General features: G+C 41.1%; 1 protein-coding gene and 1 long non-coding RNA gene across 3 annotated transcripts in view; one reads left to right on the top strand and one right to left on the bottom strand.

The window, feature by feature from the left end:
- The window catches only part of LOC143367067 (uncharacterized), a 309,917-nt gene that overhangs the window by 24,092 nt on the left and 263,827 nt on the right, over window positions 1-21,998 (bottom strand). The window lies entirely within an intron of this gene.
- Regnase-1 (zinc finger CCCH-type containing protein regnase 1) overlaps window positions 1-21,998 on the top strand; it is a 213,932-nt gene that overhangs the window by 189,525 nt on the left and 2,409 nt on the right. The window contains exons 9-10 of one of the 2 annotated variants that reach the window (XM_076808544.1): window positions 11,979-12,335; window positions 13,841-13,920. In XM_076808544.1, coding sequence (XP_076664659.1) covers window positions 11,979-12,327 — 349 coding nt within the window. In that variant the 3' untranslated portion in view covers window positions 12,328-12,335; window positions 13,841-13,920. Of the gene's footprint in view, window positions 1-11,978; window positions 12,336-13,840; window positions 13,921-21,998 lie in introns of those variants that run through there. The other variant, XM_076808545.1, reaches the window with a different exon arrangement.

Raw genomic sequence — 21,998 nt, 5'->3', positions numbered from 1 at the left:
GATGTGATAGTCGATGAGCAGCACGGATTTGTTCCAGGTAGATCAACGACTTCTAATCTAGCGGTATACCACTGCTTCGTCTCCAACGCACTGAACATGGGTCTACAGGTCGATACCGTTTATACAGACTTCCGGAAAGCCTTTGACACGGTGGACCATTGTATTCTGCAGCAAAAACTATCCACGATTGGAATTGGGGGGTCGCTTTTGTTATGGATCCGCAGCTATTTGGAGAGTCGTGTACAGGTCATTAAAGTAGGGGACCAGTTATCCTCTCCGCTTAATGTTTCCTCTGGTGTCCCTCAGGGTTCACACCTTGATCCCCTCCTTTTCCTCCTTTTCATTAATGATCTCAAGGAAATATTCCAAAATACTAAGATTCTCATGTACGCTGACGACCTAAAAATATTCCGGTCTATTAGTAGTGCGCGGGATACCGTTTTGCTGCAGTGTGACCTTGGTAGATTTGAGCGGTGGTGTAGTGCTAATAAGTTGCAACTGAATGCAGTGAAATGTGTCGTTATGAGATCCCATAGGGCAGCTGGTGGCATTATGGCGACATATAAGCTTTGTGACATCCCTTTGATTGAAGTGGGTGAAGTCTGTGATCTTAGGGTTGTGTTCGCTACTGAGCTCGATTTCCGAAACCACTACCGGATGATCTCTTGCAAGGCTATGAAAACCCTCGGGTTTATCGCTCGAGTTGCTAAGAACTTTAGGCAGTCCAGAACGCTTAAGTTGTTATATGTGGTGCTTGTGAGACCACAGTTAGAATATGCATCGGTAATTTGGAACCCTAAACATAAGCTATATATCAGCTTGATCGAGAGGGTCCAACACAAGTACCTGAGGCTAGCTATGAGGTTGTCCGGTAGCCCTATGCGATTTTACGATCATGATTATAGTCCTGCCTTACAGACCATAAAGCTTACCTCTCTAACGTATCGTCGAGTTTGTTCTGATCTGCTCTTCCTCTATAAGGTAATTCATGGTCATATTAATTGTCCTGAGCTTGTTGCGTTGGTTTGTTATCATGCCCCTCAAAGGTCTTTGCGTCCGAGGCCTCTCTTTGTATCGAGAGTTCTCGCCTATTCACACTACACCGTGGACCCCATAAACCGTGAGATGGAAGAGTGGAATCGGTGCTGTGATGCCATTGACCTGTTTACAGATTCGCTTGACCGGTTCCGTATGCATTTATTTAGGCATCTCCTATTGTAAATTTTCTCTTGCCCCGGGATTAGGCATTTTTATCTTTGTTATTTTATTTTATATTATATTATTTTATTTTATTTTATGTTATTATTTTATATATATATTTTATAACTTTCTCTCATTTTTTATCTTTTTATGTAATAATGGTAATATTTTTGTATCTCTGTACAATAAAGGGTTTCCCGTCAATAATAATAATAATAATAATAATTATTTACTCGGTTAAAACTAGAACGGTTTTATCGCGCATCACGAAGCGCTTTATTAGTTCCGAGATCGCAAGGATATACCATCCATTGGGGTTTCATAGAGCGGTTATTGTCGCCGCAAAGATCATGCTCCAGAGGATCTGGAGCCTCAAAATCGTTTGGGACGACTCCCTGCCAATAGACGTCCATATCGAATGGACTCGGTATTACCTACAATTGCCGTTGTTGAATAACGTTGCGTTTAAGCGCAAGACGATAATCCGCTCGGCGTCGAGCGTTGAATTGTATGGGTTTTACGACACGAGCGAGAAGGCTTTTGGAGCGTGTGTGTGTATCTCCGTACGATTGACACACGGGGCCGCGCGCAAGTGGAACTCTTGCTGGCGAAATCTAGGGTGGCTCCTTTGAAGCAACAGATGATTCCGCGGCTTGAACTATGTGGGGGCGCTGCTCCCCACTTCTCTGGTTTGAACGGTACGGAGGGCTCTGAGCTTCGAGATGGACCGAACCATCTTTTGGACCGACTCCACTATTGTAATTCATTGGCTAAATACCTCTACGCACACCTTGAAGACGTTAATCGTGAATCGCGTCGCTGAGATTCAGACTAAGACGAAGGTCAAGAATTGGCGACAGGTACGGACAGACGACAATCCGGCGGACCTCATTTCACGAGGTCAAACGCCGGAGGAATTTCTTCAACCCTCTATCTGGCAGCATGGTCCGGCATGGTTCGTCGGATAGGAGGTTTATTAATCTACCTGGGAATTGGCCCCAGCCGACATCATTCCGGAACAGAAGCAGACAGCCTGCTTTGCGATGCACCCCATCGACACGTCTCTACTGGATAGGTATTCGTCGTGTGGAAAACTTTTCCGGATTGTTGCGTTTTGGTTGCGCTGGAGACGTAGCAACACCGCAAAAGGGGTTCTCACAGCTTCAGAGCTGCATTATGCGCGCAACGCGGTCATTAAGCTTTTGCAGCGTTGTCATTTCTCGGAGGAATTGCGCTGTATCACCAAGGATAGGGATGCAGCAATTAAGGGCAAATTAGTAAGACTAAATCCATTTATCGATAAGGATGGAATTCTGCGGGTTGGAGGTCGCTTGCGGCATTCGGCGATGCCGTTCTCCCAAAAACATCCCATCGTTTTACCGAAGGCTTATACTATGTCACTGGTAGTGGAGAACGAACATCGTACCCACTTGCACGCGGTAGTGCAAGCCACCTTATACGCCGTTAGACGCCAGTACTGACCTATCGATGGTCGAAGCCAGGTTTGGAAGACAAGGAAAAAGTGTGTGCGTTGCTGTTGCGCACGGCCACCACCCGTGGAGTACGTTATGGGCAATTTACCTGAGGCAAGGGTAATCGAGTCGCATCCCTTCACCAATGCGGCGGTTGACTACTGTGGACCCTTTTATATAACAGAGAAAAGGTACCGGAACCAGAGATAAACGTATATGTAGCGGTTTTTGTGTGTCTGGCGGTAAAGACCGTCCACCTCGAAGTCGTAAGTGACATTACTACAGAAGCCTCCATTGCCGCCCTTCGACGTTTTATCGCTCGTCGGGGATTTTGCGCGAATCTACATTCGGATAATGCATCCATTTCGTCGGAACAGATAACGAATTGCGCGAATTACTGCAACACCTGCGGACAGACGACCACAATGACAAGGTCAAGACTTTCCTCGTGGAAAGATCCATCCAGTGGCACTTCATCCCACCACTGGCTCTTCATTTCGGTGGACTGTGGAAGGCTGCGGTAAAATCTTTTAAGTTTCATCTCAAGCGCGTTGCAGGTGCTAACTTATTCACTTTCGACGACTTTAATACTCTGATAGTCGAAATAGACTCCATTTTGAATTCCCGTACTCTTACTTCCGTTTCTGCCGATCCTAACGATCGTCTGATTCTTACACCTGGACATTTCCTAATTGGTGATTCAATTACGAGCCTCCGCGAGGGCGATTTCAGGGACACTCCACCTAATCGTTTGTCGAGCTGGCAGCAGATCCAGAAGGTGAAACAACACTTCTGGACACGATGGCATCAGGAATATTTGAACGAGCTGACGAGTCGCAGCAAATGGACTAGCGGCGGCCATCCTATCAGGGTGGGCACTGTTGTACTTCTGCGACACGATAAGGTGCCATCCATGCAGTGGGCTTTGCGCAGGGTCCTCAAGGTCCATCCAGGCTCTAACGACATCGTGCGGACGGTTACTCTCAAAACGGCTACAGGTGAGCTGGAACGGGCGATCAAGAAGCTCGTGCCGCTGCCCAATCAACTGGAGAACGATGTCAGAGAGGAGGATGGCGCGAGGGTGCCGGCTTCCGAGAAGGATGCAGGACAACCACTGTACCCCTAGTTTTAAGTACACATAGACACAGACATACACATCGTGTTCTGCGTATAATACAGGTTTCTTTGGAGAAACAGTCCTTTAATTTATGAGGCTGCCTGGCAGACGGTGGGTCTGTCGCCTGTACTCGGTTTAAACTCGGGACCGTGGGAGGGTGTCGAGTGTTCTGGGACTACAATGACCCTCGAGTGGTTATTATTATTCCAAACGCTTCGTCGTTTTTGCCTTCCCACAATTTTCTAATTTTCCCCTCAGCAGAGTTGGCGCTTTGTGCGATCAATGGTTCATCACTCTCTATGATTTCCCTGAATAATTTTTTAGCGCGTAATATCGCCTATACATTTAGAGCCCTACGTGGTAATTTTTACCCGTTAATAATTCTATTCTACTCAAGGGAATTGCCGAGCTCTTTGCCATTTCTACTTTGATTTTGACAAAGATTATATTTGTGCCCACTTACCTCTTATCCGCCACGTGCTCTTCCCAACCTCTCTCGTGCCACGTGTTTTCTCTCCAAGTGTTTCTTCTGCCTTCTCAAACACGCTCTGCTACCAAGTGTTGTAGGGCTGTTTGTAATAACTCAGACACCCGTCGCGTAACAGAAAGTATAGTATATATATTTAGAAAATAAATGTTATACATCCAGTAATCATTGTCGCCGATGCTTCCAGTTTCGTATCGCGTAATCAATTAACGACGCCTCTACCCAACACACGCGACACGCAATGTGTGGCCAATAAACCAACAGTTTTATTTCTTCTAGAAAACTTTTAATTTATGAAAGCGATAAAAAAATGGAATTTTTAATTTCGAGCACTATTTTTTAAACATTTAGGGTGGAGGCATATACCGAAATATGCCAAAAAGATGAAAAAAAATTTCTCCATATTTTCAGTGTTTGATATGTCATGAATGTTTCCAGAATATTTGGGACCGAAATTCGCAAAAATAGTGAAGATATAGACATCATGATTTCGAGAAAAGTGCATTTGAATAGGGGAGATCGGAGCAGATTGTAACAAAAAAAGTTTTCACAGTTTTTTCTCGAAAGTGTTATCCTCAATCAGGAAATAATTTGCGTGATTTACTACTTACATATGTGATGAACTGATTGCGTGATGGTACGTGAAAAAATCATGGACACTTAGACATCTAACTTCATCTTAAACAAATCTGAACCTTTGTTACAATGTGCCCCACTCCGGGGTAAATTGTAACACATCTGTTTTAGTTATTTAAATACAAATATGAACACAAATAAACATTTCTAAAATATATAAATGAAAACAGATCATTATTAAACATTTGATATACATGAGTTAAACAATAAATGCTTATTCATCTGATTCTATCAAAATCTACTGCGCTTTCTTTCCTTTTGCCTTTATACTTTTTTTCTACGTTTTGTATTCTCGATTGTTTTGTTGTTCGTTTAGAGCATCTTTTTCCGGTGTGTCAGAAAATAGCTTGCTTTATCACCATTTAGAACGGAGTAAGTAGTAACATGTTACAATTTACCCCGAGCTTGAATTTTTGCGATTTATCTCAGCAAACGAGAAACTAAACATCAAATTACTAAAATCCGTATACATTATAATAAATCAATGTGTACTGGTTCGTTTGCGACAAAGAGGCAAAAAATCAAACGGTTTCTAATGACGGTTAATTAAAATAAAAGTGCTAAGACAACGTTTACTTACGTGCTCTAAATACAACAATTCGGGGCTATAACCACAAAATGAATACATAACGCTTGTTCAAAAGATTTTACTTGTGTTAGAATTCACCCCGTGTTACAACCTACCCCGGTCTCCCCTACCTCAATTCTGATGTCTATATCTTCGATATTTTTGCGAATTTCGGTCCTAAATTTTCAGGAAACATTCATTATATATCAAAAACTGAAAATATGAGAACAAAATTCTTTTTGTCATATTTCGGTATACAGTATTGTCTCGCTGAGGGCTCGCTGGTCAGGACCGGCGTTCAGCTCGTATCATGAACAGAGCTCTAATTCCGTGCGATCGTTCCTCGCTTCTTTGTGGCCGAAGGGGGGGGGGGGGGCGAGATGGAATGCTTTGCGTGTACGGCGGACGTTCGCGAGGGACGCGATCGTTCAGACGAAATCGTGACTGCTCGACGCATGCGCGCCACGATCAGATAGCCAGGCACGGCAAGTTCCTTTTTTGCGCCCTAGGCGAATTTGTCAAATTGCGCCCTTTATTATAATATATTTATTTGAGATTATTGATGACCTTACTCCGAATTTTTATTCGTACTTTAAAACAGTTGCAGTACAGTTTGTAGTATTACATTTAAAAGTTTATTTTCAAGAATGCCAACAATGAAAAGACCATTTGGCGCCCCTCGTCAATCTTTCGCCCTAGGCAGTTGCTTAATTTTTCACAGTAAAGTCATAAATAATCTCAAATAAATGTATTATAATAAAGGGTGCAATTTGACAAGTTCGCCTAGGGCGCAAAAAAAGATTTCAGCCGGGCCTGCGTCAAGATTTTGCGAAAGCGGTTTTCGTGCTCATGGTAAGCGATCGCGACCATCACGCACGCACAGGACGGAGTATCAGGCTTCCGAAAGACGGAGCGAGATAAAATATCAACGCGTCGTCTGTCTCCTACTGTCCTCTTTCGCATTCAGTGCCTTTCACTCGCTCACGTTCCATCTCGCTCTTGCCTTCGCCGGACAAGAGTGAGGCAGAAGTGGTGGGGATAGCGAAAAGTCCACATCGTGTACACCAAACCGAGCCCTCAGCGAGAAAATACTGTATGCCCCGCCCTCTTAAATGTTTAAAAAATAGTGTTCGAAATTAAAAATTCAAAGTGTTCTAGAAGGATTAAAACTTTCAAAATCTGAGAAAAAAAAGTTTTTTTTAATTCTTCGGACTTTTTGCGAAAACGGTTTGTCGCACGAAAAACTTTAATAGAACTTAAAAGATGCTCATTGTCCGAATGTACAACTTTTCTTCGACATATTTTTTTATTTATTCAATAACCTGGAGGATATTATACAAAATCGACTATGTGAGCTGTTAAATAATTATTTAAATGCTTAAAGGCCCAACGGCTCCTTTTCCCGTTATCCGATCAGTCTCAAACTTTACACAGATCTCTTTTTATTATTTGGTACTTTTCTGGAGGATTCCCCGAAGAAAATTGAAAGTCCAAGATAAGAGCCACCCTAATATACATACAGCGTGTAACAAAAATGTTTCCGTTCCTTGGTAGGGGTGATTCGTGGGGCGATTGCAAACAACATTTTCATTAGCGAAAATATTGTCCGAAGCTTCGTTAACGACATATTAACAAAAAACCCCGACCAATCAGAGCGCGAGCCTTCCACCCGAGTTCCCGCGCTGGAACAAGCAAGTTAGCATGCTTCGAAGGAAATTTCGTTAAATGACAAATGAAAAAGACGTAACAAATGAAATTGAACATTTTGTCATGGTTTATTTGTCATTCAAACTGAATAATGAATATAGGATAAATGGATAAGAATCATGTGTAACGTAAAAAGACGAATACACAGGTTTTTTTTTTGAAAGATCGAATATAATAATTATTTGAAGTGAGAGGATAAGGAATACGTAAATTTTCTTTTGTTAATAATGTATCTACGAAAAGGTATAGTAACAGGAAATGAACGAAAAGGGATCGTAATTCGTTATTGTGATAAAAATCCGTAGTTCAATAAAATAACGGCTAACACTGTTGCTGATGACGAATAAGTTTGTTTAAAAACCCCGATGAAAAATTTACGTACGGAAATTTGGAGAATTATCGCCGGAAATAATAACAGGCTTTAGGTAAAAAGAAGCCAACACATTTTCGAAATACATATGCTTTGCCGAAGTGCAACGAACGAACCATCGTGCCCTTTTACAAAAGCCCGCGCTCCGTCCTTTTACTGCCAATGTACCCATTGCTTCGAGATGGACAGCAGACACCACTGTCTGTATCGGTTCGGAAGGGTCTGAAGAAAAGAGAAACAGAAAGTCTTCGAGTTGCTATAGGTAAAGAAGAAAATACATACCATGCCTGTTTCCCTTTTCGGATACCCTAAGTTCACGTCTGCTACGACATGGAACCAATTGAGCCATAAATTACCTAAAACTTTATCCATGCGAAAAAAGGTGGGCCTTGGGGAGGAGACATTGCTGCGAAGAAAGCCTCTTCAAAGTGTGGCCATTTGAGAGAGATGCAGGACAGATTGGTTAGGTTAGGACGAATCGGCCTTAAAGGCCACCATATACTCGAGAGATAATGGATTTGTTTCGAATTTGTAGCTACCCCTTTTCTTCCTATGTCTCTCCGCGAAGGGTATTGATGTTGGATAATACTTTTTAATTGCTAGTTTCCAAAAATTAATCGGGCTGATCGGCCAGAGCATAGGGCAATATTGGTTAAAAAGACGCGACCCGCATGTCCGAACGCAATGGTTCAGGACAGTCTTCCTGTCGGCCTCCCGATCGTCCTCTTGAAGGGAGCTGACCTTCTTCTATCTTCAGCTCCGAGCACCAGCAGGCTATGCACGGGTCTATATCCGGTGCTCGCAACAATATATTGGCTGGTGAGTTCGGTTTCGCGAGCAACGCGCGAGGAGAAGTCAGCCACCACCACCTGACGATCGTGGATTGGCAGTTGAAGGTGCAGGGCCCCCGAAGGTTATGGTGGGGTAACGGGAACGCTGCTCCGCTCCGCCTGAACGAAGCTGTGTGCCTGTCGTTTATTCTTAGCGTAGTAGTTATGTGCGTTACGAAGCTTTGCGTAAACTAATACCAGATGAAGCTGTCGAGAAAGAATCAATGTTCTGACGAATAAAACTCATAAATTTTTTCGAACTTAACGCACACCTATTCTGATGTATGTATTTCTACGCTAAGAACTCGGTTAGGCCTACACGTCAGAAACTTGGCGCTATCCCTACCACTTTTGGCTCACTTTTGTTCTGCGAAGGCTAGAACGAGATGGAACGAGAGCGAGTCAGAGGGACTGAAAGCAAACGAGGAACGGTACGAGACAGATGACGCGTTGATACATACTTTGTCTCGCTCCGTTTTCCGTGCGCCTGATACTCCGTCCTTTGCCTGCGCGACGGGCATGAACGTTTAGACACGCTTTCATTCCATCTCGCTCTTGTTTTCGGCAAGAATGAAGCGAGGTACGGCGGCTCGGAATCGTGTCCCCTCTATCTACTCAAAGTAGGTCAGATGCTTCGCTGCGTGTGTACATACCTCATGGACACCAATCCCCACTGCGCGACGACCAGCGTAACCCGAGAGAGAGTGAGAACGTAGAGAAAAGGAGCACCGAGGCATGCAAGCGGTGTCGTGGGAGAATACCCCTCACGAATGCCACCTGGTCAATCGTGACGAGGTCAACCCCCCGTGGTACCTCTCCTAATTTATGGATTTCGACCCTCGAAGGGGTTGGAGTACCTATTAAGAAGTGCGAAATGTCCCGTTTCTGCATTTCTCAGCAGATCTCTTTGAAAACAGTACCAATTGATTTCTTATGTTCCGCCGATGAAACTAACACCAAGGACGACGTAATTTGGAACATAATGAAGGAAATTACATGAAAAATTGATTTGCATAATTTCAAGCTAACTTCGTTGAAAATAGTCCGATTTACATGACATTTGGTATGGTTTTCATCGGGAGAACGCCAGGAAGCCATTAGTGTCACCATATCGATACGATACAGAATAAAAAATTTCTTAATACGCTACAATGAATATTTCACATTTTCACCCTGGACTGCGGGGCGCCGACCTCAATTTGCTGCGGTCGGCTGAGGATTCATACCTGTTTCAAAAATAAAATAATTCTTTATTCTTTATCGTATCGATATGGAAGTGACGCCGATGCATTCCTTGTGTTGTTCCGATGAAAACCATACCAAATGTTTTGTAAATCGGACTATTTTCAACGAAGTCAGCTTGAAATTATGCAAATCAATTTTTCATGTAATTTGCTTCATTATGCTCCGAATTGCGTCGTCCTTGGTGTTAATTTGATCGGCGAAACATAAGGAATCGATTGGTACCGTTTTCAAAGAGATCTGCTGAGAAATGCGGAAACGGGACACTTCGCACTTCTTAATAGGTACTCCAAACACTTCGAGGGTCGAAATCCATAAATTAGAAGAGGCATCACGGGGGATTGAACTCGTCACGATTGACCAGGCATCATCTCTTTGATCAGGCGCACCGAGAGAATCACCCTGTATATCTGAACACGACCTTAGTGACACAGGTTTTCAAGTTGCAGATGAATTTTCGAAAGGGTCAGTTTTAGTTACTTTATAGGTGATTATTATTTTTTTAATTTACCGCAGGCTAAGGCTTACAGTATTGTCTCGTTAGCGGCTCGATTTTGTGTACACGATACCGACTCTTCGCTATCCCCACCACTTTTGTTTCACTCTTGCCCGGCGAAAGCTAGAGCGAGATGGAACGAGAGCGAGCGAGAGGCACTGAAAGCGAGCGAGGACGGTACGAGACCGACGACGCGTTGATGTTTTGTCTCGCTCCGTCTTTCGGACGCCTGACACTCTGTCCTTTGCGTGCGCGACGGGCGTGCGCGATGGTCACAAGCGCGTATCGTGGGCACGAAACCGCTTCGCAAAATCTTGACGCAGGCCCGGTTCAAGTCTTTTTTGCGCCCTAGGCGTACTTGGCAATTTGTAATATTTTATTTTAAAGTATATTTTAAACAACACCAGCAATGAAAATACCATTATGCATCTCTTGTCGACTTTCCGCCCTAGGCAGTGGCCTAATTTTGCTTACAGGGACAAGTCAAGCTTACAAGCAGAGATCAGTGTGTACACATATGTATATACTTTAAAATAAAATATTACAAATTGCACTGCAACTGTTTTAAACTACGAATAAAAATTCAGAGTAAGGTCATCAATATACTCAAATAAATGTATTATAATAAAGGGCGCAATTTGACAAGTTCGCCTAGGGCGCAAAAAAGATTTGTGACGGGCCTGCGTCAAGATTTTGCGAAGCGGTTTTCGTGCCCACGGTAAGCGCTTGCGGCCATCGCGCACGCTCGCCGCGCACGCAGTGTTCCATCTCGCTCCCCCCTCCGGCCAGAAAGAAGCGAGAAACGAACACTCGGAATTAGGGTTCTGTTCACGATACCGACTCAACGCCGGTCCCGACCAGCGAGTCGCTAACGAGACAATACTGTATTTCCGTCCATAATTTTCCAAATTTCTGTACGTAAATTTCTCTTAGGGGCATTTAAACAAACTTTTTCATTATCAGCGACAGTGTTGGCTGTTATTTTATTTAATTACGGATTGTTATCACAGTAACGAACTACGATCACTTTTCGTTCATTTCCTGTTACATTACCGTTTCGTGTGTTCGTTATTAACAAACGCAAATTTTCGTATTCCTTATCCCCTCTCTTCAAATAACTATTATTTCCGATTTAAAAAAAAAAACTGTGTGTTAGTCTTTTTACGTTGCACATAATTTTCGTCCAATTATCCTTTATTTATTATTCACTTTAAATGACAAACACACCATGACAAAATGTTCGATTTCCTTTGTTATGGCTTCTTCATTTGCCATTTTACGCAATTACCTTCGATGCATGCTGACTTGCTTGTTCGTAGTACAAGCGCAGCCGCCTACCACGTAACCATAGCATTATCGCGGGAGCTCTGGCGGAAAGTTCGCGCCCTGATTGGTCGGTTTCTTTTTTAATATCTCGTTAATGAAGCTTCGGACAATATTTTCGCTAAGGAAAAATTTGTTTCAAATCACCCCCTGAGTCACCCCTTTCAAGGAACTCCGACATTTTTGTTGCACCCTGTATACTCATAACCCCTCTTATTACATATATTTGTATCCAAGGATATAAACTTCCCGGGCCACCAAATTACCTGTGCGTGCAATCGGCTCTAAGCGCTGCGCTACCCATATAGAACTTTACGTCGCTGCCAAAATTTTTCGAGAACCGCTTTGAAACTGTGCAGGTATATTTTTGAGACCCTAAACATGAAAATGTACAAAAAGAAAAATCGAGAAAAAATTTTCACACTGGCTTCCCTCGTTAAGTGAAAAGTATGCGGAATATAGCAAAATGTTTAAAACACTGTAACTGTTAAGAAGTATCCGAAAACTAACAAAAACTTATGATTATTTAGGTGGGATCACTCTGAAAAAAGGCATTGTCACCAACATTTGACACGTATTGCTTCGGCGCCAGTTTCCTATCAAACATGGCTTCTGAATAATTCAAATATTGGCTCACCGTCAGAATCAAATCAACGACTGGGTGCTTCAGATCCACAATTAAATCTCGATGCACCTGCTATGTACTCTAGCATGTCTTCAGACATGTTACGCGAATTTCTGGACACCAGAACAAAGATACACTATCATTTGGCAAATATATTTCCAGAAGAACATGTGAGAGCTGCCATGTTAATTCATCCATATGTGACAGATCCAATAGAAATCTGTGTTGCTATTTTAAAAATGCATCCGCAATAATGAAATAAGTAAGTATCCATTCTACAATCATAACAAAATCAGAAAGCTATAGGTATTATTTGAAATTTATTATGATAATTACTGACAAAGGCAGTTAGGCAACCCGGAAATTCAAAAAGTTATGCAACTTTGTGTGCAAGTAGAATAGTTCATCCGTAACACAAACCTATTATTTTCTTTTTCATGAAATGTCTCGAGAACGATGAGAAATATCGAAGATAAATTTAAACAAAAGTTGCATTTTTTTATATCTACAAAAGTGCGTAAAAATAATTATCAACAAATCCATACTTTTCAAATCACTCCCACCACCATTCCTTAATTCAATTAATATTTTTACGCAGTTTTGTACATATAAAGAAATGCATTTTTGTTGAAAGTTCTTGAATTATTCCACGAAGAAGAAAATTTTGTATTTTTTCAAGGGATGATTTTAAAACTGCACTACGACGCCAACAAAATGTAGGTTGCGTTACGGATGAACTGCTCCACTTGCACAAAAAGTTGCATAATTTTCTGAATTTCCGAGTTGCCTACCTTCCGTCGTGAGATAATTAAATCTTCTGAGAGAATAATCAAACAATTTTCATAGAGAATATCCCACTTATTGATGATACTGTTATTGAAGATATGAAAACATGACAGAGGAAGTTGCATAGTTCGAAGGGGGGATGTGTTCGTGTAAAGAAGATTACCTTCAAAATCGTTTTCATAGGTAGTTTAATATCACTAATGCTGTTTTCATATAATATCACACGTTCTTGATCACATTGTATCATAATACGCATCTAAATGAGTTAAGCGACCTACGCATTCATGTGAAGACCTGCAGGATGATAATACATGTCTAAGTCGAAACAAATTACAAATTCATAGTAAAGTAAGAGAGAAATGCGGTAGGTTTGTGGTATTATATCTGACAATCTCCCAGCTCTTATTACAAAATGTGCTTCTAATTTGTACTCGTCCATTGTCTGGTGTCGTCGGTCAGTAATTCCTCGATAGAACAAAAACGAACAAAAAGGGGTAGTGGGGCCAAATTTTGAAAGAATGAAGTTTTTTCAACAATTCTTTATCACCATATTGTAGGATATAAAGAACCATAAAATTTTGAATGAGCCTGTTATTCGATATCATTTCGCAGATATTCGCGATGATATGAAAATCCATAATTTCTTTGAGACGGTGTATTCATCCTTAGCATCGTTCCATTGGCAAAACAAAAAATGATAACGTTATTAGCAAAGTTTCAATTTTTTTGAATTTTCAAGTTACCGAACATTCCTTGTGAGTCAGAGAAAACGAGAATGAGCAAGATGCACATTCATAAATTCTTTGTCGGGTCTGGCCATTTAAAGGCCCCGACAGATGTTACAATTTTTCGTAAGAAAGTAGCTAAATTATCCAAATCACGTCGTATTTAGTTTTATTTTCATCCACAAAATCTTGTTAGTATGTTAAAAATATTTTCATAAAAATAAAACCAAAAATATGAAAAATTTATGTTTATTAGTGGATGATTCGGCGTTGACGCATACTTCGGTTCTTAAATGTCAATCGTCGGATCGTCAATTTAAACTATTTAAAGGCGGCTGTTCGAATAGACGACAATAAAAAAAAAGGAAACACCAAGGTGCACACAAGTAATTTAATGCAACACTGACGTTTTGGAAAAAACAGTAGTTAAATATTACAAAAGGGAATGTGGTAGTAATGAATCTTATGCTAACGCGGTGCGAGAGACCCAGAGCAACTGTCGATCGAGGCACACTCTCCGAGCAGAGATAGCCAAAAAAAAGGACACAGCTGACTCGGAAGAGCGGCCTCGACCCGCAAGAGGTAAACAATTTCCGACACATGCAACCGACCTCGCCAATATCGTACAGCGGCAGTTCCAAAATTTCTTGGTTGACGTTCATGATACCAAGGGGGAGAGAACCCCAGTTGGAAGGGATAGACATTTTGTTATACTAAACAGAATCTGTGTTCCATATATCGAAGAATTATTGTATAAATCAAACGAAACACGGACACATAATGTTCGCATCTTGGTTAAGGGGTCATGCCTAGTTGGCAGGCGCAAAAGAACGTGATTTTCGGGAATTTTTGGTGGAAAATCTAATGTATATTTTTTGCAACTATTGGCTTATTTTAAGAGTACATATATTCAGCACCTCTCGGTGATTTTGTGATAAAAAAATATTAAAAAATGAACAAATAGCAGCCACTCTCCCGGAAGGTATTTCTTTAGCGGGTCATTGAGTAACTATTGCATTTTCCAGTAAGAGAAGTCCCGAACCTTGAAAATTAAAAAAAAACAACTGATACTTTGCCTACGGCCTACGCCAGGCCTGCCCGTTAGGGTGCAAATACCTCTTCACGTTCTGGGACCCGGGTAACAACCGAGCGCGGAACTGTTACACTAACCACAGCATAGGTTATCGGAGAACTGCAAGACAGTGCGTCCATGTATGCTCGTACCATGAGTCCACGCATATCAGAGGTGCACAAAACGCCTCTTAGATCCGGAAAGTTCTTTGCGATTCTGGGCGCCGGAACAGGAGCCGAGCGTAGAGCTATTTCGTTGCTCAGCTCCACGCTTGGCTCTGACCCAGCGCCCAGAATTACAAAGAGGTCTCCGAATCCAAACGGCTGTTTGTGCACCTCTGTTACGGTATCCCTTAAAATATCTTTTTTTTTAAATTTAAGAAATCTCTCTGAGACGCTCCCTGATTTTTTCCTTTTGATATGGTAAATATGTGAAACAACTCTAAAACCTGCCTCAAGAGGCTCAAAGTTTCGAATGAAACTGCGGTCTGGTAGACAGCTGTTTTTTTAATATGGAACCCTGTGATACACGGTGGCATGTGTGTAACCGCATGTATATGGAACTAGAGTTGGATCTATCGATTATCGTTAGTAATCGCGTCGGTCATTTCGGCCGAGATTTAATATAATGCGAAATAACTTAATAAAATAGTATAAATAATGCATTATAATGTTATTTTCATAACTTCCTTTCAACAAGAAATTTCGATATCCATCATAGTCAATCATCATTCTCTCGCAATACGCATCGTACACGGCAGCGAGAACATTACTAGGCGCGTTGCTGTCGAAACGGCCGACTTTGTATTTTACAAACAATTGCAAAATTATTACAGAAGCGTCACTACCGCCATAATTATCGAGAATTATTTGAACTTGTTTGCATTTATTTGGGTGAAACACCCCCAAGAGGAATCAAATTTGCGACTTGTGGTTGCATTCAAGACACCCGCTTCATGTCTCGGGCGCTATATTCTCTGAAAATTCTATTGTTTAAGGGACAGTTCAAAATAACATGTCATGAGATAGCACAAGTATGTGAATTTTGTTTCTTTGTGTTAACTGTATATGTGAAGGCGTGGTTCACCGCACCTAGCGCCATTGAGACTCCATACCACGACTTTCAGTTCTTGAAAATATTGCGTGGCTATGTCACTGTCAGTAAAGAAATGTCAGATGTAGTCGTGAAAAGTTTTGTGGTCATCTGTGGTTCCTGATACCTGAGTGGTCGGTATTGGCCCGACTAGATGATCCTGTTCGTCTGGAACATAGACGCAAAATGGTCGCAGTTACAAGCGTTTGTCCCTAAACCAAAAAAACGTACCTTATTTCCTATGTAAAAGTATCAGCGACTTTATTTCTCCTAAATCCCTAGAAACTTTCCGGAGATTTGACATGTCATATGACTTTCTGAATTTAGACCCAGTGGAATGGAATGGTTGTAAGGGCTTTTAGGAAGCCCGAGATTTTTTCCAGGACTTTCCTGTTCTAAATAATGCCGCTGAATGAGCTGTGAGCTTAAGAAGACCTTCCGGTCTAAAAGACGATTTATTTTTCATTTCATTTTTCGAATGTTCAACCTTTTAGAAATAGATGTTTAAAAGGACTTGTTGCAATTCATAAAATTCCCGAAGTTAGGCATTTGAGTATCGGCAAATGCATGTAAAACTTTAAACGCGTTTTCCCCGAAACAGTGTTCTCAAAATTGGTGGGACCTGTATCTCCAAAAGTTATTATCCGAAAAAAATACAAAAAATTGAAAATTTATGATTTTGAAAGGCGTTGAAATGATGGAAAATATAGGGGGAAAGTGATTTTAAACTTCAAGTGTTATTTTCTAAAAACAATGTCATTTTTGTATTTTTTCTGATTTCCGCCATAGCTAGAAGTATATTCTTCAAAATAAAAAAAGTTTCAGTCGAATCGGATAATAACTTTTGGAGATACAGGTCCCACCGATTTGGATTAATTTTTTGACGCCTTAACTTTAACGACTCCCCAGTGCCGTCTGCAATGATTAATTATAAAACAAAAAATATATTTCTATAATTTAATACATCCTTAATACAATGCAAGAAGTCCCACTAAATTATATATAGTAGTTTTCCTTTAATTAATTCCTAAAGATCACCTATTTTTTGGGGCTCTAGATCGAAAAGTCCTCTTGTAGGACTGCCCCGTAGAGAAGGTCCCAGAGATGCGTGTAGCTTCAAGGTTAGATGGACTAACTGGATGGTGGTGAATAATGTACGCGTGTTTAAGCTTGATGAGCGTAAATATATATTTTTGGTAGATGCGCCCGATCCTTACGAGGACGCCAAGGCAAGAGCAAGGGATGCTCGAGCGCGTCGTCGGAGACGATGACCCCCCCACTCTCCACATGCCAGAGAGGTGGGGAACATAGAGAGGAAACTCGCTAATGCGCTCCCCACACTCTTAAGGGGCGCCACATATTGGCCTCACTCACACCATAGGCCGTCCGTCCGTTTCCTAACCTGCCGATCTCTTACACATGGAGCGAATTAACTTTTATAGATAGGTTACATTTATACTAGTAGAAAACGACTACTCTCCCGTGTACAATCTGTGCTCATAGGTTGCCGTTCAATTTTTTTGGTTGAGTTATTCAACTTTGAACCAAAAATCGTCCTTCTGACTTTAATAGCTTAATTCAACAAAAACGCAATAGAAAGATCAGTTTTTCTTCTTCAAGACGCATATTTAGCGTTTTCGATTTTGTTAACATTTCGGTGTACGATTTCCTTTCGAAAATATGCTTCAAATTGCACAAATTCTATTTTTTCTTTAACTCGCTGTACTCTAGCAAGGGACGGCCGCAACATTATCATCTTAAGCTCATTTCAAAGTGGCGGGTCGACCGATGCGATTGTGTGCCTTACCCGTTGCGATAATTTTTGCATATTCTTCTGAATGGTCCCAGTGGCCGATCGACACGAGGTTTGTGGTACTGTCAGCCATTGCTACTATTGTGCTGTTACCAACCTGTACCCGATATAGACAGAGAGAAATCTTGAGTCCTTAACAAAGCCTCCGTGGAATCTCTGCGACCATAGACCAGAGCCCGCATTGCACCAGGCATTCTCGCTACGACTCCCTACTGGGTACGCCGATTTCGACCTCCCAAGGGCAGTTGCTATTATGCGCTATCCTCATTCTCCCGAACTCGCCGAAGTCGCCGCGAGACAACGGCACGCGGTCATACCGCTCAGACCGACAGTCTCAAACAAGCACCGCAGCTCCCCACCGCACCGCGAACGGACACACACGTTCACCGCGCACCTGTACAATAACCAACCATTGCTAATAAAACAGCTAAAGATTTTAACCCGCTTTTGTTCATTTGTCGAACCCTGACGCCCGACTGAGTCGGCAACATATCCCTTCTCCGTCCCACCGACGACCATATCACACCGGAGGCGGTCACAAGTTTCCGCAATATTAATTACAAATTATTGTTAATTTTTTTTACAAATTATTTTTTTGAACTGCATACACAAGTTTCCCCAAAGCGAAGCGTGATATTAAAAAATAGTATTCTATATTTTCGTCTTATTTTGGCCTGTAGAATTACCCCTCTATAGTAATAACTATCATTAGAGTAATAGGTATTATCCCTGTATAATAGGATGGGTCGCATCCGCAAGTTGCTGGTTCAAATCTCCTAACTCACATCGGTTCGCCACCGTACTTTACGCCTCCGCGCTTTAAGTGGCCGCGCGTCCCCTGCATTAAACTACCCTCAACCGATATTAATACCCGGGACAAGTTTAAAAGTTGACTGCGTTGTGTCGAAATAAGTCAACGCAAATACTGAAAGCTTTTTATTAATATCTCAGAAACTAATAAAAACCCGAAGCTTCAATTTTAGATACGGTCTACACCCCCTCCCTATCAATCCGTTCAAACTTCGTGCCGATCGGCCACAGGGGCCATTCAGAAGTACAGTCTAGTGGTTACCTCGGTGACGCCCACTTATCCGCAATTAGCTTCCAAGACCTCCTAAACAATCTCGGAACCTATATTTTTTGGCCGGCTGTCCAGTGATCCTCTCGCCTCAAATGTACCGCTGGTTGAAACGGATTGTTACCTTCTTGAGTCTATCCATACACCCGCACCGAGCTTCTACTCCTTATCACTTTCCCCTATTCCTCTTTCCTTTCACGACAACCCTTCTCTCTATCCCTTGCCCCCATCCCTCTCACTGACACCCCTTGACCTATACATTGCGCTTGCGGAAATCTATACCTACTAAGCTGACCCCCAAAATTTTGATGAAACACAAATGTTTCTTCTATCAATACAATTCTATGCACGGGGGCTTTACTACTCCCAGTATAAATCCATTGGTTCATTACATTCCAAAATTTTAGGAAGAGATACCACGCGAGTCCGCAAAAGGTATTAATTGGATTAGTTGCCAATTGGATAGAACCGCACCTTGTCATTCTTCTTTTATTTACCATCATTATTACTTCTTTCAGTTTCACAATCGCTTTCATTATCAGATATTATTCTACGGCGTTTAATTGTGGGTGACATACAGAAGGTGATCTTCCCGTCGCGTATATGGGCGTTCGGGACAAAACTCAACTTCTGAATAGTTATCGACCTAAGTACCTTAATCGTTTTTTTTACGAGAATAACTAGATGCAGCGATTGGCGTATAAAAAATATATAATTCTATCACAAATAAATGAGACGATCTTGATTTTTGTTGAATAGAAAGTTTCTTATCAATATTTACTTTTGAAATTTTTTGGTAACTGAATACTGGCTTACTGTTGTACGCAACATTTTTTGTCAAACTATTTTTATCACGTATTGCGTTTGACTGCTATTTTAAAACTGAAGACAGCATCCAGAATGGAAACGTCTTGGTAGATAGGGTATGAATAATTGGAAAAAGCAGATCGGATGTTTGGAACTACCATTTTTTTGTCTCTTGATGCAAAACAAAACCGCTTTTCAAAATTTTCTTGATATGTCCTCGATAAAGTATTTCTAAGCAAATGCTAAGAAAAATTCTAAGAAAAAATTGTATAATAATATTGATGTCTGTTATAGAGAAATGCTTTCCCACATAAATCTCAAGACATGCTTCATCTTTCTCGAGAAAGGTTAGATTAAAGTGGGAAAAACGTATAATTCAGCAATTTAATGGATGTGTAATTTCGAGACAAAAAAAAACTGAATTTAAAGTATGTAAAAAAATGGTTCCGTAAGCAAAATAACGAGAAACTAATACCTTCAATTGAATGACATATTCAGAAAGTTACTTTTATTTCTGCTTAACTTTGATAATGAGTACGTGGCGTTCAGGTAGAGGAAGTGCAGCATATTTGGAATACTGTTGGTAATTTGGAATACCGAAGTGTCTAATAAAGTACAAACGCTATCTAATTTGTAACACCGTAGATAATAGGGGCTAGTGACCTGTTAATTAATGACATTTGTGGATGAACCGACAGTTTAACATTTTCGACTTAATCTGCAGAATAAGAAAACGTCAATCTGCAAAACTTTTTCAGCAAGTATGCAATCGTTCCAATCATGGTTAAAATATGTCGAAACTTTAGAGTTAAACACTTAATCTACTCGTCTGCATGTTCCTTCTATGGTTGTCTGTCAGTTTTGCGATAATTTCGAGAACACAAAGTGTGACATGAAATTTTAGGTTTCAATGCCATGCTGCTAATTCGGAATACCGAAGGTGAAGGTAATTTGGAATATTCCAAAGCTTAGCAATTCTTTTGTTTCACGAGTAACGGCTACCGCCGCGTCGGTTTGGCCCAGTGCTGGCCATTTATTAAACGATTTTTAAATGATTTTATTCAGCTTCGATCGTCTGCTTGCTTGTATGTATGTATGTTTGTTTGTTTTTATGTTTGCTTGGTTCAAATCTAGAAACTCAATTTTAACCTACTTCCAACTATCCAATAGAGTTGAAACTTTGCAGGCGCACGTAGTTTAGATGATAATATAAAATTATGAAAAATAACCTCAAGTGGTTTAAAAAATTACCCAGTCGTCAATAAATATAACCCATAACCACAAATGCAAACGACTTGAAATCGGCCTATAATCACAAATAAGACTTAGGCACTAAAAAGTAAGTAATAAAAAAATAAATTAAGTTAAACGATTTATCTAAAATACACTAAATTTCTTAGTTGTTACTAAATTTTAAATAAAATCGTTTAACTTAAATATTACTTTTTATGTATTTTATTTACCTAAGATTGTTCCTATATTGTGATTATTCAGCCTGATTAGATCATAAAAGAAAATAATTTTATTATCTACATGCTTTTTTTAAGTTTATAAAGTGAAGGTAAACTCGAAGGAAATCGATACTTCCGGTTATTTTTCATTTAGATCAAGGTTTTAGTTACTTTTTGTTTTTTATTATTCCTGAGAGTTTAAAATATAAAAGTTTATTAGTTTTCCTGTGATATTATGCACTTTTATTTGATCCTATCCTCTGCTGTATTTTTTTATTCGTCTTAAACAAACTGGTATTCCAAATATACTGCACTTCCTCTATAAGAGAACTAAACATATGAAGGAAATGAGTTAAATAGATTCTGTCAATACTAACGTGCTTTCTGAGTATTGAGGACCTTCATTTTGTTTTCTATCAACTGTTTATATACAAATAAAGAGTCTGGATTGCGCACATGTTACAGATCATCGCAAAAAAAAAATTGATTTTTTTTTCATTGAGCGATGCACTGTGAGCCGTAGCCAAACGGCTGCCATCATCGAGGTCCGCCGGACCTCCTGCTAGCAAGGAAGAGAAGTGGTGGCGTGTGGCAAGCGGAGTAGGTGGGGTCCCCCCACCCACACCCCGAGGCCGCCCACCCCCAGCGCCTCTACCCCGTGGGGGGATGGGGGAGAAGCTTAACCCTCAGCGACTGGGTTACAAGTAACCCAGCCGGTTCGGAAAATACTTGGCATTTCTGCACGATAAAGTGTGGAAAGTTAGGGCTTTGGGAGAAAAAAGTTTGATAGCGCTTCCACAAATCCCTCCCCCCCCCCCCTCCCTTCAAGGATCGCTAGTATACCTGCAGCCTAGTAAAACCATTGCAAATGTAGTCTGTGGGTGACGCTAACCCGTGTGTGGCCAAATCGGAAGAAACTGATAGTGTGGTCTCTGATGGTTAATTAGTCCGCCATCCCTGTCCTCTTATTTTCTCTTCGACCTTTTAGCAGGTCCGCCCGATAGTTCACAATATCACCGGGCTCATCTTCGGGAGGTCCGTGAAAATTCCTTTGGGCCTCTCCCTGTTTCTCTTCTCCCCAACTCCTGGCAACTGCTCCCC

Source organism: Andrena cerasifolii, chromosome 3 (genome assembly GCF_050908995.1).
Source record: "Andrena cerasifolii isolate SP2316 chromosome 3, iyAndCera1_principal, whole genome shotgun sequence".
Lineage (NCBI taxonomy): Eukaryota > Metazoa > Arthropoda > Insecta > Hymenoptera > Andrenidae > Andrena > Andrena cerasifolii.
The sequence above is the reverse complement of the archived record's forward strand: the minus strand, read 5'-3'. Positions and strand labels throughout refer to the sequence as shown.